The sequence below is a fragment of the Limulus polyphemus genome, unplaced genomic scaffold (genome assembly GCF_000517525.1).
Source record: "Limulus polyphemus unplaced genomic scaffold, Limulus_polyphemus-2.1.2 Scaffold135, whole genome shotgun sequence".
NCBI classification, from domain to species: Eukaryota; Metazoa; Arthropoda; class Merostomata; order Xiphosura; family Limulidae; genus Limulus; species Limulus polyphemus.
Genome location: NW_013665745.1, coordinates 799862 through 825025, shown reverse-complemented (window position 1 = coordinate 825025; position 25164 = coordinate 799862). Strand labels below are relative to the sequence as shown.

Below are 25164 nucleotides of genomic sequence, written 5' to 3'. Positions count from 1 at the left end.
CACCCCAATGAAAGAATAGACCATTCCAAGTTTTTACTTGTTGTTAAACAAATGTTTAAACAACTCTATTCAATTATTTAATTAAATGTTTTTAATCTTTATTTCTTTGTACTGGAATCTAATGAATAAACAGTTTCATTCCTTGAAATTTGAGATGATGATCTTAAATTACAGATCATTACTGCAACTTAACAAAGAAATTTATAGTTAAGTAATTTTTAAGATAGTTAATGTGGATAATTTTGGTACACACTATTTCAAAACATTTACACATTCAATTCTCCTCTTCCCTGTTTCTTAATTACTTCCCTCTCTGCCTTACGTGTTATAATTTACATAGTATAGGTGTACTTTTTGTCCTTCACCACTGTGGTAGTAGGGTAGTTTGAGAAACAAGCACCCAGTAACAGTTGCTAATAGATAATCCCTACAGCTCAACTGTTAAAGTTCAATGCAGTCATTTCTCCTCACCTTGACTTGATTCTGGAAGGTAATGGTCCAGAATTGAAAATATGCAGACTGCTTGATAACAAAACTAGTTTGTTTCTTAATTTTTAAGAGTAAAAATTGTTATTAATAATCAGAGTGACTAATATGTACACTTTATGCTTGTTTTATAATATATGAAAGGATTTTAAATTACATTTTCTAATAAGTAAACAAACAAGCAAATATTTACAGCTTCAGAGAATACAGGGCTTGGTAAGACAGTGATTAGTATGCTGGACTGCAGCTTGAAGAGTCCAAGATTAAAGCAGTGATACTGTTAAATAAAGTCTGCAGTTTTAGCTGTAGGCACATTATAAATGTGACAGTGAATCCAGTTATCCACAAAATCATTGTGGTGACACGTGCTACTGACTTACTGCCCTTCATCTGGTCAGTAAGCCAAAATTATGAACAGCCATGCTTGAATTCTAAGGTCTCTAACCATTTAATCAATGTGTTGAATAAAGTTCCATTCAGATAGATAATGTAAATTATTCTAATTTAAAGTATACAGTCCTTGTTTAAAGGACTCTTCTTTGTATATTCATAAGCCAAATAATCCTTTTTATACATGTTCATCTGATGACTATTTTGATTTCATGTTAAGCCATTTGTAAGTGATGAAATACTTGAAAGAACAACTTCTAAAACATTGTTAACATTTTATTATACGTGTAGATATCATCAATACATTCAATCAAGAAAAAAAATCATTTATAAAATAATATGTAAGGACCTGCAATGTAACCTGGTAGATATTTATTGCTAATAATTAAAATTTTTTCACAATTTTAGAAATTATTCCTAATTAATTTTTCTATCATTAGCTTTTAACTTTTTGAAATTCTGACTAAACAAAATACCCAAACAACAGGTAAACAAGTAAATGAATAACAATAAAACCCAACTGTAAAGTTAAAACTATCAAATTTCTTCTTGTTACTAATACATGTTTCATATTTCATTTACTATTCTAAACAATCCTGAAAAATGTTCTTCAGTCCTCTTAATTAATGTTAAACAACCAGATACTGCAAACTTTGAGACAGGGAAGGTTTCGTATGATGTTTAAAATTAAGCCACTTTTGGAAACTAAGTAGCCAGGTGACTGAAAAAATTTATTCTTTCCTTCACTTAGTCAGACAGTTGAAAAAAAAATTTGTTATAAGATGTTATTCTCCAATTTTATTCCAATTTTTTGTAATAAAAAGCAACAATACTATTCATGAAAAAAACTACAAATATGTTTTTCTTTAATTCAACATTTTGAAATATATAGTTTATCGAAGGAGTATTTCATAAAAAAATATATTTTTGACCCATTAACCCTCTAGATACAGGTTGGTCAAAGTATAGTGCCTGTCATGACTATTTTTTTTTACAGAGTCATGTTTAAAATTTAATCAATTTACTTTGTTATTAATATATGTCAATAAACTTGGTATTATAATGTAGTTTGTAATTCAAATTTTAGTTTCTTAATTTCAAAAGGAAATATACAAGTAAATTCTCAATCTTCACTTTAATGTATCATGTGACATTTCTTTGCTACAAATTATACATTTCAGAATTTTACACCCCTATGATACTTTCCAAGTTTCTGAGAACTTACACACTTATACATTAGATATTCCTATGCTAAATTGAAAACTTATACTGCCTGTTCTTGTTGCTGTAATGAGTTATAGGCTGAAACTCGCATACTACACCCTTCCTAGTACATGCTGTATTTAAAAAATGTGAATAATTGTCTCTGACATTTACTATTGGATTATTTATAGCCAATAGAAAGAAGATATTTTAACTTACTGCTTTCCTTATGAGGTTAGCTCATTCTCATGATTGGTTTTTGAGGTATTGTGCATTAATGTCATAGTTTGCTATCACCCAGCTCATCTCAACCACATAAGAAAAATATTCTAATGAACATATAGCTTAGTTAGAAAGTCAGTTCAATTACAATAATTTTAAGACATTGTTTCTTTGTTGTGTATTAATATTTTGCATCTAAATTGCTTATTTAAGATATATAAAAATTAAGTAAGGTACTAACAACACCCCTAAAAGAAAAAGATTGATTTTCATCAAGACTTCAAGAGTCCAAAAGTACAAGACCTAAATATATATACTTTATTTCTTATTTTGTATGTATATTTTTTATTATTGTTATAAAAATAACTAAAATGTAAAAATCAGAAAAATTAAATGAAAGAATCTAAATTAAAAAAACTCAATAGCATGAGCAGGGCTTGTAACCATAACACGCTGGTGGTAAGTCCATGCTGTGTTTACAAAAAGCTTAACCACTGCAATAATTCACTTTGGCACTAATATACATGGAATTGTATATAATATAATATTTAATATTTTTGTATATAATTATAATATAATTTAAATGACAAGGAGATTTAACTTGTAAAAATTGTCTTTAACAATGTACAGTTATTCTAGAATGAAAAAATGGTAATATAAATTTATGTCATGTTTTATGATGGTTAAAAGGTCAGTCAAATGGACAGACTGTATACAGTGCTACAGTACAGAAAATAACAGATAAAATACAGTTTTACTGAAAACTAACTATTGATATTAATTCAGAAGATTCTAGAGGTTATTATGTAAATGAAATTAGAAAACTGTACAATGAAACAAAAGGGAATCCTCAATAGCTGCCAAACATTTAGGCAGGATTAGAGTAAATTATTCTAGATCTTTTTTCCTTTTTATTAGCAATATTTTTGTGCCCCAGCAATATCAAGCATGGGGTGTGCTTATACCCAATTCAATTCTATTAGGCAGGATTAGAGTAAATTAATCTATGAGACCTTGGGCATGGACAAATACATCAATCGAAAGGGTTTGACCTCCTGAGTTCGAAACTGTAATTAGATCTCAAATCGGTTAAGAGATGACAGAGCTAAGAGCTAAAAGTTTGTACTTGAAGAAAAACTAAGAGCAGTTCTATGAGCCACCTTGCACTAAAACCAGTTAGGGTCTGACTCCATAAATTCACCTATAAATCTTTAGCAAAAACACTTAGTTAAAAAATTTGATTTTTGGTGTACAAAAAGCTTGTAAAGTTTATAAAAAGCTTACCAAATTTCATGAAGATACACTTACTACATTCAAAGTAATAGTATGTAAAATTTCAAGGTTATATGATGGTTGCAAGGTTAGCCAAAATGACCAAGCCCATATATAGAAAGGGTTAATGGTAAAAAAAACTGGCAAATCATAACTAACTTATACAAAACAAAATAAACTTTCAATCAGTCAATAACAAGAAAAATATTTACCAAAATAAAGCTTATAATTGTAACTATTCTTTCTCAGTTAGTTGAGCTTAAGTAGGATTATATGTTCAGATTCCCCATTCAACTGTTTTTCTACCATATTATTATCCCACAACAAACTTGACAGGTCATAAAAGGGAATTTTTTAAGTCCATGATGATTTGCTCAGCTTTCTCAAGAGTAGTCTCCTCCTGTTAAAAATATGTATATTTACTAATTATATATGTCTTTTTCTTAAATGAAATTAATTCAAAACATTACCCCAAAATACTGATACACACTTTTCATGGTATAACATACACCTAAGTCTTCAATTACAACTAATATTGCATCTCTAACCACTCCTGCACAGACGAGAGAGCTTCCAACTTGAAAATGTGTCATTTCTTTCGATCCTGCCCATTTCAGTACTTATATTACCAAAAATAAGTAAATCTACTGCACTAATTACACTAGAGCAGTGTTTCCCAACCTTTTTTGCTGCAGTGCCTCCTTCAATAAACACTCAAGCCCCTTCTAATAAATTTTTAATACAAGTACCGAAAATGGCGCCAAACGAGGTATGATCAACAAATGAGTGAGAAGCATTTGGGTGGGCGTTGCTTGCCACAAACACACACTCACAATGATTTTTTTTGCTCAAACGTGTTGAAAGAAAAACCCCTACTTCTTATTGTTTAATTTTAACAAATATAGCTTTTAAGCCCTCAAAACTTTTCTGTCCACCCCTTGCTGTCTCCTTCAAAGTTTATTACTCCCCTGAATTTTAAAAATGACCACTAGAGGCAGTACCATCCAGGTTGGGAAACACTGCACTAGAGTATTCAATGCTATATTTACCTTAGAAGTACTTTCCACTGAAAAATATTTTTTCTATTCTGTAATATCTGTAGCCAAGTTCTATGTTAATATCATAGTTTTCTGCTCTGTCCTTATGTTTGTATTTAATTGTATTCTTATGTACATTTTGCTTCATTTGTTTTTTATGGCAACCTTATTAGATATACATGACAATTTCAATTTAAATATAGTGCTAGTGTTAAATTTAGTTATTTTTACAAGCAACAGTGTATCACAAATTTGTTTACTTAACTGTGTGAATCATATGTTGTGCAGTTCAATTGTCGTAAATTGGCAATTGTTGTATTATTGCATAATGTTACTAGAACTTCTAAGTTTTTCTTGAGTATTATTACATCATAATATCTTGTAATGTGTAGAAAGTTTTAAGCCTCATTTGGGCTATTTATACATTCGCAACCAAAATGAAGTTCAATTAAGTTAGTTAAGTGAAAGATACAATCAGATAGATCCAGACTGAGTACTTGTGAGTTTAGCTGTAAAAAGCATATGGTGGTGCTTTTTTTTAAAAGTGAAATTATCACAGATTGTATTGTAGCAACAGAGTAGAGAAGATTAATTGTTTTTTCAATTATGTTCTAATGTAATTGAACAAACCTGTGTGGACTTTTGACAAAAAGGGGCCAATTATTTAAAGCTCTGGATATAACTGGTAATCAATGGTTATAGTAGTGATTTCCAAAGTGAAATTATCATAGATTGTATTGTAATAACAGAATAGGGAAAAATAATTTGTCTTGTTAAAGTGTGTTCTAAAGTAACTGAATCAGCCTGTGTGGACTGTGGTGAAAAAAGAGACAATTATTTAAAGCTCTGGATACAACTGTGACAACTGACAGTGTAACAACATTTGCACATACATTTGACTTGTTTTAATACATATATGATTGTAAAACAAGTGGATTGTGTGCTATTTGTATACTGTTGAAATTTATCACCAACAAGTCACAGACACCTACTGTAAAGAATCTATACATACCTCATCTAACAGTTTACAGATTTTGTCTAAAGTAGGCTTGCCTTTCCCTTTTTAAATTAATTATTTCAAGTTCTGCTATCATTTGATTATGCTTTCATTGCATTATTTTATACCCTCGTTGTTAACCATGAAACTTTAATATTATTTTCCTTTATAGAATACTATACCAGTTTAGGCTTGAATGTGTATCACACTGTTTTCTGTTGGAATATAAGTGTATACACACACACACATAAATACATATAAATATGAAAGTTTCATATAATATTTGAGCTTATTTTGCATTTCCAGTAATATTCTACCTATATTTGTACAAACTAATATGCCAAAATACTACATGTTTCTAGTAAAACTATCTGTATAATCTTTTATATTGCAATTAATGCACAATTCAGCCTTACTAGATGTAAATAAGTAAGATTTTAAGATACAAACCTTATAACCTTATTAACATTGTGATGTTTTTCAATAATTTTAAGTTAACCTGTAATATCATCTCCCATTAAGTTTTTGGCATAGACTACCTGCTTACACAATGCACCTTGAGATTGCTAAGCCTCATAATTCACAGATCAACTTTATACATGTAGTCAAAATAATCTGATTATAACTTAATATAAAAGTTTTAAAACACTTATATAAGTTCAGTTGTTATATATTCTTTGACATTGGTACAGGTAGTTTACTTTGTTACAATTTGCTTACCTTACAAAAACAGAAACGGATAAAATTTTCTCCTAAATTTCTGTGTTCATTGCAATAAAATGCACTGATTGGTATACCTTGAAGTTTCTACGAAGTACAAGAATACCAAAATGTTTCAGTAATTAATCTCAGCTACACTTCTTATATATCTTAAATACAAATTTTACATTTAACTATAGCACTGTTGGGTGAATAACAAAACTTCTCAGGAGTAAACTTTTGCATCTTACATAGAAGTCATCAAGCATAAAAGCATCAAGTATAAAAAAAAAAAGACTTCAATTTTAATCAGATTGCAAGAATTGCAATATTAATCTGACAAATACATGGTCTCCCTACATACAAAACTTTTTTCTTACATCCACTTGATGAGTAATTCTTCATTAATTATTGCACAAGTATACATGTTTTCCTAGTAAATGTTGTGAAAATATTTTATGGTTAATATTATTATGGACATCTAGCTCGCAAAAAAAGCATCAATGAAATCTATAATTATATTTTATTATTTATAGATAAATTCTTATATAATACACATATGTGTGATGTTTTGTGCATAAACACATCTATATAAACTTTTAAAACTCAAGCTCACTTCAAAGGATTTGCACAAATACACACACACAAATATATACAAAGACAGAAACAAGCACAAATTAACATTTGTACTATAAATATACAGTTGCAAAGTTAATAGCAGAAGTAAGCTACATATTTTAAACAATTAATAACAGATAAGTTTATAAGAATGATATTTACAAAGTAATATCTAGAACACAAATCAATAAAAATAAAATCCATCAAAATTAGAATCTGTAAAATTGACAAATTATGTAAACAGCATGATACATTTTATCATGACATAGAAATGTTTCAATAACGTATGTGGTATTGCACTAACCTTATTTCTACATAACCACTTCACAAATCGATAATCCTTCATTCCGGTCTCTGCATCAAGGTCTATCTTGGAGGCTGGAAATATACTTTATATATATAAATGTGTAGTGTGTATACCTATCTATGTTCTTTTCTTTTTGTACAGTAAATGTGTTCTATTCTTCCATTAGCTTTTCTCACTAGAAACATTTTAAATAAAATATTATCAGTACATCAAACTTACAAGAGTATCAATTTGCTGTATTTATTAATACAAATATGTAATATATATTTACAAAGTAAGTCCTAAAAATCTAACCTGCTGAGATATGTAAAACATCTCACTAAATACCTATTTCTGAGACATCAGCCATCATAAAATAGCCTCCTTCTGGAACAGTAGGTGCCATTCCTACAGTGGTTAAAAATTTGGCCATGCGATCTCGTTTGGGTTCTAATGTGTCCACAAGGTCTCGCCAATAACTCTCTGGAGTTCCCATATGTTCATTTTCAATTTCCAACCCAACTGCTATAGCCTCCTACAAAACGTGTTCAAATATATATTACATTAATTGTAAACAATGATACAAATATAGCAAAACATTGAGCATAGGATCAAACAACTGTTTTTTATAAGTTTTATAAGTATTGACATGTTCTGTTTTTCTTTAAGTTAGTGCTATTAATATTATTTATTATTATTATAACATTTAAAAAAATTTTTTTGTTATTATAATTATTATTATAACTTATTATATTACTGGGTGGCCATTGCAAGTTTTACTTTTCTTGTGTATTGACTGATGACATTATTTACTTCTAGTTAGTTTTTTGTCTGGAAGTAATTTCATTAAATCCCAATTTATTTGCAATTCTAAACTATAGAGGTAGGGTTAATTACCAATATGACCATAAGTAAGCTATGTGCATGGCATAAGTCCATTGAACCGATGTCATAAATGTGAAGTTATACATAATAATATTTAATATAATTCTGAATCTACTAAATATATCTTCACAAAACTTGGCATATTTTTAGTAAATGTTAGAAGCCTGCTGTTTAAAAAAAATCAGAAATTTTAATAACATATTTCTCTAAATATAGTTGCCTGTGAATTTCCAAAGCTTTTATTGAATCAATCCGAGTGCAAGGTAATTTTTGTGTTAAGAAAAAAATACTTCTCTTCATATTAAAGTTTTCAAATTTTATTTGCATAACCTATAGAACCTCCAAGTGAATATGAAACATTTTTTTGGTGAACTGTTATATTTTATCTGTTATTTTCTCTGCACTAACTATCAATGTATAGTTCAAAAATATGCAATATGATGAATAACATAATTTTTTTTACAGTGATTATACATCGTAATAGACAATTGCAATTATTTATCGTAACACCTTCAACTTCTAAACATTTCATATCTATTTCTTTAATTTTACCATTTTATTATTGTAATTTTGGATTGTTTCTCTCTCTCTCTGCATCAAAAGCAGTAAATCAGAGTGGGTGTTTTCAGTAGAGCTTAGGGTAAACAAACAATCAGAGTACAGGCTGTGTGTGTATCACAAGCTTCAGTTATATAAGAAGTGTCTAATTTTAAATTCTAGTTAATTTTGTTAAAAATATATATTACTAAAAAACCAATATACACAAAAAGATAATAAATTTTGCAATTATGTCTAGATTTAGCCTTTTTGCCCTCAGTGCTGTGGCACACTGGCCCTACTATTTTCTCACAAACGTAGTTGTTTAGATAAAAATTAACATACCCTTCAAATATGCATTTTTATAACACAAAAAAAATATATCTGGCACTAGAATGGGCAGCATAAAACTATTATAATGTAACTGACTATCTATATATAGGCTAAAAAATTCTGTTAGATTCCTTATTACAACAATGACACTAGACAACGAATCTAAAGCCAACTGTCTTTGTAGAGAAAAATTGTTTTTTCTTTTGTATATATATATATGTCCATCAAATAAAGGCCAGCATATGGTTTAGAAAACTGCCTTGAGAACTATGATACTATGGGAAGGGTTTCAATGATGGGAGGTTTGGTACATTTGTTGATAACTCAGCAAACTGAGAAGGTAAGAGGCTCAAATTGTATATTCTTGCCTTTCAATAACTTGTTGGACACTCTGAAATCCATAATGGGGAAAAAGAGAAAATCTATGAGGTCCCCTAGTGGCTCATCAGTAAGTCTGAGGGTTTATAATGCTAAAAATTGGATTTCAATACCCTTGGTGGGCAGAACATAGATAGCCCATTATGTAGACTTGCACTTAACAACAAACAAACCAACCTATTGTATATATTTTAATACTTTAGAATTGTAACTATTAAGCAGTGGCACAGAAAAGATCTGTAACAAAAATGCTAGAGTAAGATAAAAGTTTCCGTTCAAGAACAAATTTTCTCCCTGACCTCATACTAAAACAAAACTAATTCATGTGGCATGAACAGGTTTTAAGTTTTCAATGACCAGAGTAACACTTTTATAACTGGAATTTTCCAAACTGGTTCCTCTAAAAATCAGTTAGTTTGAAAGCCCATGTCCGTAACTGATACTTTTAAGTCATTTCTCACCCACAGATCCAACTATCTTGACACAATTTTCAACAGGAGTGACACTTTCATAGTGTTTTAAATACCCTTTTTAATAAAATTACTCCAACTGACAAGACAACACTTTAAAACCCTGATCAGAGTGACACTTTTCAAATAATGTACATTTATTGTTAAACTTATTCATCAATTACAACTAAGTATTAAAAGCCTGAACACATTAGAGTAACATACTTATAGAATCAAATTGTTTTGACTGGTATGTAGCTTTTCAATTCACAGACTACATATGAAAAAAAAAAAAGAGGGAAATGTTTATGATTTTTGCTTATATGAACAAGCAATAAAGAAAAAAAAAACAGTTTAATGAAACTGGCACTATGATTTTCTATAGTGAATGAATAGACATGTTTATTTTACCTGGAGTGGTGTGGCACAGGAAGAAATACAGTTCTCATGAAGTAACTGCGGAAATTTTGTTAGCTCCCGGGGCCCATACAGCCAACCTATCTAAAGGACCAAACAATAACTTTATTTATTAATGTCAAACTATCAAAATCTATATACACTTTAAGCATTGTTGTAAGATAGGTTATTTCACAGCCAATGTGGCAGTTTAAAGCAATGTATAAAGATTGTGACACGAAACATCAAAGTATAATAATTAATTTAAAACAAAAGAATTGAAAGCCCATAAAAAGTACAATGATTACTAGGAAATAAGCATTAGAAATTATGGCGTTGTACGTAGTGGAGATCTCACCAATATTTTGTACATTTTCTTGCCAAAGATAATCATTAATCCATTACAGAAATTAACTTTTAGAAATATATTTTAGTTTATTTATCATTATAATACATACAAGACACAGATATAATACAAACAAACTTGTTTATAGTTGCATGTCTTATTTCCCATGCTACTGACAAATCACAAGTTACCATTTATAAACTTCTGTATAAACATATCAGTTACACCTACATGTACTGTTAAATTATGGAGCTGTACTCATGTTTAAAAAATGTCCCTTGTTATAAATAAGACATGCATAATCATATAATAACTCTCATTGTGTAAATAATATTTACATACTACACATTCTTTTACTCATACATTAAAAAATAAGAACTTTCTTTCACAATTACATTTTTTAATAGTTACATTAACCAAATTAAAAATGGAAAACATTTGTCCCAGTCGCATTATGAGGGAGTGAAAGCACTGAGAAATATACATCCCAGCCGCAGTGAAAGGGTTAAGTACATGCATGAGAGGTTCTAGATCACCGTTTTATTTAATGCACGTAAACTTCAGCTTTTAGGCACAGGTGTACATCTTTCATTAACAAAATAATAAGTACCAATTATAGTAACAGTTGACTGTTGTTACACTTGCTATTAAAAATATTAATATATATTTGTTGGAGGTGGTGGCAAAAAATACAACTTTTTTTGGATACCTTTTAAGCAACTTTCAGTATGTTGCATGTTCACATGTACTCCTATGTGGTCACTTGAAGATTTACAGAAATGAAGATTTCAACAACCTACTTTTTATAATGCTCATTTATTAACTAAAAATCATTAACTTCTTCAGTTCTCATTTCTGCATTATTTTGCTGGATTTCCATGCATTAATAAGTCTACACTATAGATGTAGACAGTCTCAGTATTTCTTTTATTTGTCCTAATCTCATAGAAACAAGATTCCTTTTCTTTTCTAATTTCTAAACAATTTGGATTTATACTGAATAATTACATTTGAGCTTATTTTCAGTGGATGCTAGGTGGTAGATACTATAAAGAACATTTCTAACCATAAACATTTAAATTAGATAAGCAAGTAAACAGAAATAAAACACATTTTTTATGTTAGCCACTACAAAATATTATTTGGAACACATATTTTCCATATTAAACTAAACAAATAAAAATAATTATTGAATTTTACAAACGTTTATTGACTCTTACAAATGATAAAAATGGTAATTAAAGTGAACTTAAGCAAGCCTAATAACTTTACCTTCCAACCTGTAATACTAAATGTTTTCCCAGCACTTCCAATAGTTAGTGTTCGTTCCCACATTCCAGGGAGGGTAGCTGAACAGCATTATGAAATAAGATATATTAATTTATATAAAGTGAGGACAACTTTCATTCTATAACAACAGAAAGTAAAATTCCTTTACAGCAAAATTTGAATATTAGAAAACTTAAAAGTAAATGATTTTAATAACAGTTTCTCAGACCAGTTATAAATTGTTTGGTTTAGAAATTTCCAACTGCGTAAAATGATGACCATGAATATATTTTATATAATTTTCGGTGAAGTTCTCAACCTCACTAGCTGACTAAAATGCAACACACACTGGAATGTAAGCACGTTTAACAAAAAAAATGATCAAACAGTTACTGGTGAAAAGCTTATCTAGATATTTCAACTTACACTTTTTTTGTCCAATTACAAAAGTTGTCTTAGCACAACTAGCAGCTGACTTGCCCCTCGAAGAGAAATTGTGGAGCACAACATGGCGATGGAAGGAAGACAAAACCTTGAATAACAAGCAATGGCTATGTAGTGAAGATAATGAGCAGTAAAGTTGTGGGGAGTGGTCCACATACCAGCACTAATGATGTCCTTCAAAGGATGATGGAAATGAGCAGCCAGGGGTATGGTAAAGTGAAGAATTTAATGGGAAGAAACATGGAAAATACTGACTACAGTCATCTGGAGAAAGGAAAGAATATGCCAAATGAATCACCAGGCAAATCCTAAACATAAGGGGAGATATGAATGTGTAGGTATGAGTCCAACACATCAACCATCATCATCCACAAACCAGGAGGAAAAACCCAATGAAGGGCTAAGTACAACTCCATGGTGAAATGTTGGAGGACCAGAAATTGGTTCACAGCTGACAGATCAATGATAAAGCACCAGTTCCCAATTTTCAAATCAGGCTGGGTGGTTTCCTCCTAACCTCAGTCGAATATTTGTTCAAGGTACTTTGGTTTGGTTGTTTCAAAGAAAAGTCAGTTGGTCTATCTGTTGTGTCCACTGTGTGGAATCAAACCCTAGATTTTAAGACTGTAAACTTACCACTGTTCCATTGGGTGACTTTAAAAAGGAAATGTGGCCAGCATTCTAGATGGTCACCCATTTCCTCTGCACAGAATGCCAGTCCATCGCAGCTAAACCCTGAACTAAGATCTGGTACCCAACATACAGCTGGGTAGACTGGAACATGTAGAGGAAAGTGTCTTACTCAAGGACACAACAGTATAACAGGTCAGCCTCAAACTCTTACCCATCTGACTATGTGTCAAAAGTGTGAACCTACTGAGCCACATTGCTCATGGTAGACAAGGAAAAGGAAACTCAATCATTGGAGTTGAATCCCCACAAAGGGACAAGTGACTACAAACACTGTGAGTATAAGTAGGGAAAGTCAAAACAATGACATGCCAGAGCATGGTCATCCAAAGTTTATTTTGGTTTGGTTTGTTTGGAATTTCGTGCAAAGCTACACGAGGGCTATCTGTGCTAGCCATCCCTAATTTAGCAGTGAAAGACTAGAGGGAAGGCAGCTAGTCATCATCACCCACTGCCAACTCTTGGGCTACTCTTTTACCAACAAATAGTGGGATTGACCATCACATTATAATGCCCTCTCCGCTGAAAGGGTAAGCATGTTTGATGGGACAGGGATTCAAACCCATGACACTCAGATTGTGAGTTGAGCACCCTAACCACCTGGCCATGCTGGGCCGGTCATCCAAAGTACATGGGGGTCAAGGCATACTGACTCCCAAACCTAACTGGCCCCTAAAATGACTCGTGTGAACCCCAATATCTGGAGAGGGTTAGGGAACACTAAATGCTGACCCAATGGCTAATCACAGAGAAGGGCAGAAGTAGAATCATAGGAAACTTGAGAAAATGATAAAACATAACATACCTGATGGATTAGGTCCAAAAATGGAAAGGAGGTCTGGACACCTCCCCCGACATGACACACGACAGTGAAACATAGACAGGAGGAAGAAACAGGCTGTCCAAATCCTCATCATCATCGAGATCTGCAGGCAAACCCTCACATGGCATGAGAGGACAATCATCAGAATCCCAAATAAAAGTATCCAACTCCCTAAGAACTAGAACTGTTAGTTCCTGAGCAGATAAAGCTTCCTGAGATGCCACTGAAGTGGCAAGCAAAGTAGCTGTAGTTGCTACAGCAACTATGGTAGATGCCATGTGCAGGTGCGCGTGTATGACAAGTAGAGTTGACTGGTATAAAAGGTAATTTTATCTCCAAAAATAATTCTCGAAACTTGAATAAATTGTGGTGGAAAAAATTATCCAGATGAAAATTTAAACTATAACTTGAGCAAACAAGCAAAGAAATAAGTCAGAAAACATGTTTAAACAGTAAGACTGTCAATCAAGAAGTGATTAAGGGCTGCGTGGAAGAGAGGGCACTAGTAACAATAGGAGTTGTATCACACACCTATTGGTGGAGAGTTGCTGCATGATTATGTTAGCAAGCAAGTGTCTCATGTAAATATACATGATCATAGGTGGGAGTATCAAGGCTAGTGGATACAAAAATTTGAATTTGCACTTATAGAGGGCAGTACAAGTCAAGAAAGCTATTTGTGAGAGGAGGTAAGATATTATATCAGAAACAAATAAGTCAGTAACAGATGCTTAAAAATTTCAACAACAAAACACTTTTCATTTGGGCACATGTGTGGTGCCCATGTACTGATTGGTTGCTAAGTTCAGTACATGCACAATGAGAAAGATGCCAGCACAGCAGTGATAGTGTGTGAGTAGAAACTACTCTTAACAAGCATATTCGTGTTTGGCATATTGGTATAATTTTTGGTTTGTGGAAATAATGAAATTAGTATTTTTTTAATTCCTGCTTAGGCTCCCCCAGTGGGTTAGCACAGCCTCTGCTTGAAGTACAATGATGTTCCATACAACATATTCTAGAAGGTCACTCATTTCCCCCAGTATATTGTTTGTAGCAGAAAGTTAAGTACATTATACTAAAAATTATTTTGAATAAGCAAATCATCATCGAGATCTGCATACAAAAAGTCACAATGAAATAGTACATATTAGAAATACATTTTGACATTGTTTAGTCTTTAACACATAGTCTGCATAATGCTACTGAAAACTAATCACTTCTGGATAGGGTATCTAACAACCCTTTCTGATAAAGATCGTGGATTTAGAATTTCCAAGATAGGGATATCTCTTGTACTCAATGGCATGAGACAAAAAAGAAGTATGGATCATCTTTGCAGTGATAGAAAAATCCAGAAAGATACTTACAACGAATCATACCTCAACCATGGTAGGCAAAGTTTAACATCTTGTAACAGGTGAGAATCATCAAACAGAAAGGTCAATGGCAAAAGCTGTCCATGTCTCGGGCAACAGTATGCATTATAATCAAAAAGAATCTCCATCAGGATAAACTACAAATGTCACATGCTTCCACAACATATCCAACCAACCATTGCATACCCCAAGCAACTGGGGAATGAAACAGGTATTCACATTATTCAATATCAAAACATACATACCAGTCAAATCACCTATCACACGGTTGGAACAGGTGTTGGAAAATCATCATCCTCTTACACTAGGATATGGTGACATAGATCGTAATAACATGGTGAGGCTGCAAAATCATTTTAGTAAGATGTACACAACTTCTGTATTGCATGGGATGGTGGGACGGATACTGTAGTGTTTTTTTTTTAATGGTTTTACACTCGGGCTACTTTTTAATTTTTCATTAATAATTGCTTTGGTAGTGTCTAAAAAATGTTGGAATTTTTCAGGTAAAGTATGTTCTAAGTAAAGCTGACGGTTTTTGATGGGCCTGATTTAGAAACTGGTGGAAGCAAATCAAGCTGCTTAAACAATCATTCCAAACATCATCAATATACCTAAACAGACTGAAAGAGGTTGTATACTACAAAGCTGACATAGTCTTTCTATATTAAGTTTGATAGTTCCTTTTTTTTTTATAATATAAATGTGAGAATTGAAATAACCCACTAGTTAGCTAAAGATTAATTACCTATGATATATTAAGATATATTTTTTTTGTAAAATCTGATTTACATGTATAAGTTTTCTTCCTTACAGCCATTTTTTCTTATCCCTAATTCAAATATGCAGGTTGTAATAAAAATTATTTAATTTATTTCAAGAATTAAAAAGCATATTTTTGACTTTAACTGATATTTAAAATAATAAAAGTTCTTTTTTTTATGATTATGAATTAAAAATAAAGAAATATTCAGAAATTTACATTTTTTTAAAAAACTAATTGATAAAAAACTAAAATGTATGACTGGATATTGATACTTTAGGATTTGATATGAGGCTTACCCATGCGAATATGTTCTGACCCTTTGAAAACCAACCATTCATAAACCTCATCCATGACACAGATTACATTGTGCTTCTTGCAGAGTTCTGCTATCATCTCTAGCTCTGATCGAGTAAATACCTACAGCAGAAAACCAAGTTGTAACTAAAGTTTAAAAAGTAATAAAAACCTCTGATGTACTATAAATTAACAGTTCTATACAAATTAAAATAAGCAGAAAAATTTCTCTATATTTGCACTGATTAATAAATATGTTTCTTAAAATATTGTACTTCCAAGGCAAGACTGAACAGAAATACAGTCAAAGTGTTTACTAATACTATAATAATATATATACTACAATAATCTATAACTATTTTGGGTAAATAATAACGTCTTATACATAAGTAACAACATTATCAATGAAAGACAATATACACATTTCAGCTTATCATTTTCAAATGCAACTTTATACAATAATTTTATTTTAATGCTCTTTCAATAACAATATTCAATACATTATCAAGCTTTCCTTAGCCTTTTACCACACCTTAATGTTTTAATATTTTGTAGTTAATGTGATTGAACAACATTAAAAGCTACTTCTACAGTAATAATTCTTAAAGAGTTAGCATTGTACAGTTGAGAACCCAATTATACTGCCTCATTAATGTGGAAACATGTTAAATGGATTAAACCATTGTCATTAACTCTCATGATTGTGAACTTTAAAATTAATAAAAATCAGTAAATTACTATTTCTGTAAATGGTTTATATCAACTTTGAATAATTCTAAAGAAATATTTACACAATAATAAAATATTGTGTCTTGTTTTTAATACAAAAAAGTTACTTATGAATTATGAACTGCAGCTTTATGCATTCAATTCTCTTTTTAAGCTAGCATTATACGTCATTTAGTAAATGGAAATCTTTTCTTTCTGCTGTTTATAAATGATTGTAATAGCAAATGTCGGGCAGAAAAATTTATTGACATTTTGTGAAAAATAGTATGTGATGGACCCGCCATGGGCTTGACTTTCTAGTTTATATATCTGTCAATCAAGATGATTGGAGGCAATAAACTTAGTCTATGTCTCAGCAGCATCTAAGCTCCACTATATAATTTGTATTAAAACTCAAAACACAGAAAGCAATAACGACAAATTACTGGACAACAAAATAAACTGCAATTCCAATTTGATAACTAAAATTTGTTCACGATAAGTTACTTAAAATTATACTTCAGGTATTATTGGTGTAACTTTCAATTCTATAATTATCATTACTAAAATTAATGGTAAATAATTTATATTATAAATTTAAATTAATTAATATAAATAGCTATTTTTTTAAAAGACTACAGTAGTTAAAATACTGGATCATTTTATCTTTGGTGGAAAAAAAAGTTATTAAATATGTAATGAATTTGTTGTCATGTATTTATTTTTAATATGAACGTTGTGTAGATTAAGTTTGTATTTAAAAATAGGCAATTTTTCTAGTATTTAACCTTACAAAAATATACATCTGATTAAAAAAAAACAACTGCAAAAGGCAGAGTTAATGGAAGAGTTTTAAAATATTCTTTTTGTGTATTTTTCTCAAATTTCTGTCTTTACAAAAAAAACCTCACTCACAAAGAACATAACCACAGAAATCATATGTCTCTCAAAATAATTCAATGAGTCATAAATCATATCACCATATTCATTCCTTACACCATAACTAAATACACTGATGTGTTGTTTCTTGAGCCATAATATTATGGCAAAGGTGATTTCACGTAATTCAGGTTTAGAAGTGTTGAACTGGATTTACGAAACCATAGTTACTAGCTATGTGAAAAGAATTTATAGAATTGTATGCTATTTTAAATTTTGAATTTCTAAAAACTCTATTACTTAAGCTTATGCACAAAAAGTTTGACTGGTGAGCTAGATGGGCTACATTTTAAAGATGAATAGTGCTAAAAGATAAAATGTTTACCTTTCCAAGTGGGTTATTTGGAGTGTTGACAATGATCATTTTCGTTTTGTTTGTAAACTTTGAAGCCAATTCTTTGGGATCTAGCACCCAATCTGCACTTGATATAGGACCATGAGTCTTCTTCTGTAAAATATAATATACACACTTATTAGGCAAACAAGAGCTATGTATATAATATTCATGATTTCTCTCATCAAAACTGCAAATAGGAAAACAATTATTTGAGGTATATGTCAATTATAACATGATTAAAGTTGAAGGGGAAAAAAAAAGGCTATGTTGTGCCATCTTACAGTTAGAACACATCCAGATTTGTAACTGATCCTTTCAGTCAAAATATATATGTGTTCTTTATGTGCATGCACATGAAGTAAACACACCATAAGTTACCTTTTTATATATGTACCTTTAGAAAAACAAATGTAGTATGAAATTCATTCTCAATGATGCACATTTGTATTTAAAAAAAAGCACAGAAAATTAAGTAATTTTGACATGCTATACCAGCATTATAATTTAAAATGTCTGGAAAGCTGTTCTCACTAAAAGGTTTTTAATTTGTAAAATATAATAATGGACATAAACATATTAAATCACAACTGATATTTTCAGTACAAAAACTGAACAACATAACACTAGTTTGGAATTTAGGTGTCATCTGAAAACATTTAAACACAACAGTCTGTGCATTAAGGTAACCTAAATACAGCTATCATACAAATAATATTAGTTTCTGCTTTTTAATACATTCCATTTCATATCACTTTTTACATATTTTTCTGTAACTAAACCTATACTGTATAAAATTACTAACTAGTACTGTGACATTAGAATTTAAAGAAATAACAATTAAGCTTCATTATAAAATGAGTGACTAAAATATGTTTCTATACTTTACAAGCTATGATTTGTTCTTCAAAGTATATTGTTAAAATCAGGGCCCCATAAAACTGTTAACTATGCACAAGTTAAAATGTTCTTAATCTGAAAATATATTTCTGATAGATACTCATCTCCATGACACTAGCTTTGAGCTAACTCCCACCCAAAATTTACATGACTAACGTGAACTGCACTAGCACATGATGATACTGTGTAATTTTGAGAAAGGGCTTGGAAAGCTTAACAAACCATCCCAGCTGATCAGCTTCTTGCAGAAGTAGGGAGGTGTGGAAGAAGGATTCCTCCAAAAATAGTGCTAGAGAAAGCCAATCATCCATATAGAAATGGAAGCTCATCTCCAGACTATGAAGGTATGGAGCAGATGCCCTCATGACCTAAAGAAAGACATAAGAAAACAATGCTACGGTAAAGGGAAGCACACAGAAATGAAAAAACTAGACTTCGATGAACAAATTTCAGAAAATATTTTGTTTGATGGGACAATCAGAATATGTAGTAAATCATCTGATACACCAACCTTGGTCATTCACAGTCCAGCTGAAAAATATCAACGAAAATTGGTTGAGAGAGGATTCGCAAGAATAAAACCCCAGAGTACGGGTATATACCACTCATTGGCATTTTGACCAAAAGATCTGAGAACAAGTTCTTGAGATGCTGAGAATAAATGGGGTCTGAAGGAGGGGGAAAGGAAATGGGAACAGAGGAGAGTGAGGGAAAGGATGAGAAGAAGAGAGACAGACTATTGGTGAGAATGTGAGGAACTATCTGTTGGCCCGAGAAATGAGTCCAAAGGGTGGCAAAGTGGAACAGATGGACATCCACTGGGCCTGACCCAACAGGATAGTGTTAGAAAGGAGGGAATGAACCTCACCATCAAACCTCTATGGAGCATAATGAACTGCCTCAGACATGAGGTGGAAGGATAAGAGGTAAGACAGGAGAAAAATACATTGACTCAAAAACTGGGTACTAGAGAACAAAATAGAAGACAAGGGGTCTGCTCTCCCAAACAGGTAAAAGAGATCCCAAAGATTGGAATTCGAGAAAAGAGAAGAAAGAATGGTCAACGTTGTCATTCTCGGACTGAGGTGAGAAAACGACGACCACAGTGATGGGAGGAGGAGGAGGCCCAGCATACATAAGGAAATCCACAACACGTTGTACAATGGCTGTAACATGCTAAACAGTCAACAAGCCTCCAGAAGTCATAGTTAGAAATAGATCCTGTGTTTGAAATATCTTCATTGTCACAGGACACAGTAGAAGACACCATCACTTGAAATTCAAGAAAGTAATTAATGATTTTAAAACAAAAGCTAATTTAAAATGAAACACAAGTTTTGTTGACAACCATAAATACAATACAATGCTGAGGAAAAAAGTGACATTATTTCAAGTTAAAGTGATTAAGGGAAGCCACTACATATGGAGGTTGTGTCACCCTCCTATTGACATCATCATGCACAAGTGCAGTTCAAGGTAATCATGTGAAATTTAGTTTGGAATTGGCTCAAGGCCATGGGCATCAAAAGAAATTATTCAAGGGAGGGGCAAAGTTTTCCGGCAGGGGCAAAGTAGTGTGAAATTGCAAATTTAATAGAAAAATTTATATACATATGCTGAATGAATAAAGAAAGAATTATGTTTCTCATTTTCCAGATGGGGCAAGTGCTATTACTTAGGAACATTTATGAAGCAGTTGAATCTTTCTTAAGTAATGTTTGTGTTAGTTACATATAGAAGTAACAAATGACTATTCTCTAGTAGCAATAATTTTCAAAATGATTCATTACTCACTTCTTTGTTGTGTAATTGTATATAGTTTGTTTGTTTGTTTTGAATTTCGTGCAAAGCTACACGAGGGCTATCTGCGCTAGCCGTCCCTAATTTAGCAGTGTAAAACTAGAGGGAAGGCAGCTAGTCATCACCACCCACCGCCAACTCTTGGGCCTACTCTTTTACCAACGAATAGTGGGATTGACCGTCACATTATAATGCCCCCACGGCTGAAAGGGCGAGCATGTTTGGTGGGATGGGGGATGCGAACCCGCGACCCGCAAATTGCAAGTCGAGCGTCCTAACCACCTGGCCATGCCGGGCCCAAATTGTATATAGAAACAAGATTTGTTTTACACAAGTATAACCATTCTAAAAATTCATGAGTGAATGCATAGAAAAATATACCAAAGCATGTCAACCACATTATATCTGCCATATCTAGTGCTGACGAGGTCTTTCATCCAATACCAGGGCTCACCATGCCAGTTGGGACATGACACACATAGTAGTGGTCTCGATCCTAGTGTGTGAATAAGATTAAGCAAGTGAATTGTAATTTTTATCAATTATAACCCATACATCCTACACATACTTTGGTCGAAAGTGTTTAGTGTATAAAAAAGATCTGAAAAAGAAAGAGGTAATAGCATGTTAATTGTTTCCCATCTGCTCTGAAACTACTGGGGGACTCAAAGTGCCATATGCACCCCCAATTATTCTTCAGGCAACAGAAATAATCTCAAAGTCCTGAATTTTACCTTGGTAGTATTATTTTTTTATCATTTTTACACATTAATGCTTTAGTACAAACATATTTTTGGTCTTTTCTATACATTCACACAGTATGTTAAATATTATCTAAGTCTCTTAAACACTTATTAGTAAGCATATGTCTGACTGGTTTAAGTTATAACACTACACATAAAAGGTAACCATATTTCATCGTGCAATATCCTTGTTGACTGTTTAATCTGTAAGGGTTTGTCCTAATGTTCATATATATAAACTAATACAATATTAATTATCAGCATCTCCTTATTGTTAAACAATACTTTTGAGAAAACTTAAAACTCACTGCATTCTTGTACTACAAAAGTAAGCAATGTACTTGACTACAATGAACAATTTACACAAAGTAATAAAATAATAAATGTAAAATATTAAAATTTCATATGTTTAAAAGTTCAATATCAAATTACTATTGCCACTCCTTGATTATTTTAAATTATGGTTAAGTGGTGTGGTTCTTTATCAAATTAGATCACAAACAAGGTATTCTCACTTTTGCTTATATTAATATAAACAAGTCCTGACAGCAAATTATTTAATTAACTGTACAGTGATCCCTCACATAACGAATCTAATTTGTTCTATGAAATCCTTCGTTATGTGAGTATTAGTAATGCATGTTAAACGCCCAGTTTGTACTATTATAAGTTAACCTATTAGACCTTAAAAACATAGTTTACAAAATTAAAACACTAATATGTATTTGACAAATAAACATTGTAAGAACATGGTAAAGGATTAAAATTAATTGAAATATAGAAAAATCCATGCATAAAGCATAAAGATATTCAAACAGTAAAACAATTTTTGCCTTAGGTTAAGAAGATGACTGGCTTAGGGGGGTTAATGGAGAAGTTTTGGTAGGAGAAATTTAATTTTTGGAAGGAGAATCTTCATTATAATCTCTGGGGGTTCAGGGATGATGCAGGAAGAGGGATTTTCCAAGTTGCTGGATGCTGATGGCTCCAATATTGGCTTATTTCTAAAGAAGCTGTCAAGAGTTGACTGCTGTTCTGCTTTCCTCTTCTCCATTAACAACTTCTTAAAATAGGGTACAACTTTGTCATCAAACTGACAGATTTGAAGCTTTGTTTGCTCTATGGATGGATGTCTGCTGACATATTTCTTGTCCTAAGAGTTTTAAAAGTTCATTCAGCTGTGCAGTTGTCAAGGTGTCATCATCTTCTTGTTCCTCCTCCCCACTGTCATATTCAATGAAGCTGGCTGATTCTTGCAGGTCCTCTGTGGTGAGCTGCCTATTGTGAGAGTTAAAAAGGTCTTCCACATCATCCTGGTTCACTTCTAGCCCCATAAATTCACCAAGTGAGACAATTTCTTGTTGTACAGCAGTAACATCTTCAAATCCTTCAAAGTTTTGCTGGATTACTGGCAAAAGAGGTCTCCATGCAGCATTCAAGTAGTGCACTGATACTTATTGCCATGCTAAGACAATGGTCCTTACAATCTCCAGAATGCTAAACTGAGTCTTTCAAAACTCTTTCAGTGTTAGCCCCTCTTCATGTGATGTAGCCTCGAAACACTTGTGGAAAACCCTCTTGGTGTAGAGCCTCTTGAAATTGGATATCACTTGCTGGTCTATAGGCTGGATCAAAGATGTGGTGTTAGGAGGCAAGAACTTTACTTTGATGAAAGGAAATTTGGTTATCAAAGAGAAAGCAAGTTCAGGATCATGACCAGGTGCATTATCCAAGAGTAACAGAGCCTTCACTTCCACCTTGTTCTTAGTTAAGTACTTCTTCACAGATGGGCAAAAAACGTCAGAAGCCCATTCATAAAAACAACTGCCCTACGGTTGGATTTCCAAAAGACCACCAATTCACCTCTGATGACTTTTTGTTGCTTAAATACCCTTGGATTCTCAGAATGGTACACAAGCATGGGCTTCAATTTGAAATCTCCTGATGCATTAGCCCCAAGCAACAAGGTAAGCCTATACTTTTGGGGCTTATGGCCTGGCAGAGCATTTTCTTCCTTGGTGATGTAAATTCTCTGGGGCATCTTTTTCCAAAAGAGCCCAGTTTTGTCCACATTAAATACTTGCTGGGGCAAACAGCCTTCTTCCTTCATCGATTCAGCAAATTCCACTTTGAACTTTTCTGCAGCCTACTTATCTGCACTGGAAGCTTCATCATGTCTAACCACTGAATGGATCTCACTTCTCTGCTTGAACCTTCCAAACCAATCCTTACTTGCCTGGAAATCTTCAAAAACTGAACCCAAGGATTGAGCTGATTCATGTTTAAGGTGATCAAAAATGGTTTTAGCCTTCCCACAAATTATACTGCTATCTTTGGACTCACCTTGCACTTGCCTATTGTTAATCCAAAGCAACAGCAGTCCTTCCATTACCACAATTCTTTCCCTTGCTTTAATGACCCTGGTTGAGGCATCACTCACTTTGGTAGCTTTAATTTTCTCATTATTTAGCAGGATGGTAGAAATTGTTGATTGGGACAAACCATACTCCTTAGCAAACAAACTTGTTTTGACCCCTTGTTCTGACTTCTCAACAATTTCCTGCTTTATCTTAAGGGTTATGCAACTCCTTTTCTTCTTATCTTTTGCAAGTTACCTTTAGGGTCCATTGCAATCAATATAAATTCAATTTTAAATCAATAAATTCAATAAAATCACAGTGTCTGCAAAAGACCTCTTTCCACAGCCACAGCACAATGGCTGAGGCTCGCCAAGTTTAGTTAGGAGCACTCTGATTGGCCAAAATTGGTGTGATTCGTTATGTGGAAAATATTCATTGTGTGAGTCAATGGGGCCTATGGGAGGCAATTCATTAAGCTTAAATTCGTTATCTGATGGCTTTGATATGTGAGGGCTCACTATATATGAAATTGGGAGTTTCTTATTAGTAACAAACAATTTTTAAAGTTGTTAAAGTGGAAAAAAATAACATTTGACACAATAGTGAGGAAAAAATCCTTACAAGAACACAAAATGAAAATGAGATTTACTTTGTAGAATAAAATAAATACAAAACCATTAGAACGTTTTCAAAATTGGTACCTTTGTATTTTTTTTAAATTTGAATTACTGTTTCCTGTGATTATAGAGATCTTAAAACTTACTGGTCGAAGTGGTACAAAAACAGGAATCCCACCAGCCATTTTAGTCACTGGTTCATAAATATCAAAAAATGGTTCAATAATAATGACCTGAAAATTAAATAAATGGATAAATTCTTTGATAAAACCTTAAATTAATGAAACATATTTGCATACAAATCTAAATAAAACTGCTCTACTCTAAAAATGTGCTTTACTTTTAATCATCATCTGTAAACAGACATAGATTCATATGTGTAAAGCTGATCTACGATTAAACATTATGTTTTGCCTTATAGTTTCTTCTATGCAAAATCTGAATAGCGAGTAAAAATTTTTTAATTGTCAATACTTATCCTAGCTTCCAAATTAGAAACAAATTTGTTTTATTAAGCAATCAATAAAACAAGCACTTCCATCCAAAACAACTTTTTTCTAATTA

The 25164-nt window shown here is 32.1% G+C and overlaps 1 protein-coding gene across 2 annotated transcripts in view; it reads right to left on the bottom strand.

Moving 5' to 3' along the window:
* Positions 1-1147: 1147 nt before the first annotated feature.
* Positions 1148-25164, bottom strand: part of LOC106473977 (kynurenine--oxoglutarate transaminase 3-like) — a 37438-nt gene continuing 13421 nt past the window's right edge. For both annotated transcript variants that reach the window (XM_022379353.1, XM_013934668.2), the window contains exons 5-13: positions 24747-24833; positions 18172-18294; positions 16202-16322; positions 11807-11883; positions 10204-10293; positions 7559-7745; positions 7229-7302; positions 6328-6414; positions 1148-3973 (exon numbers count right to left, since the gene is read on the bottom strand). In XM_022379353.1, the coding sequence (XP_022235061.1) occupies positions 3911-3973; positions 6328-6414; positions 7229-7302; positions 7559-7745; positions 10204-10293; positions 11807-11883; positions 16202-16322; positions 18172-18294; positions 24747-24833 (909 nt within the window). In that variant the 3' untranslated portion in view covers positions 1148-3910. The remainder of the gene's footprint in view (positions 3974-6327; positions 6415-7228; positions 7303-7558; positions 7746-10203; positions 10294-11806; positions 11884-16201; positions 16323-18171; positions 18295-24746; positions 24834-25164) is intronic.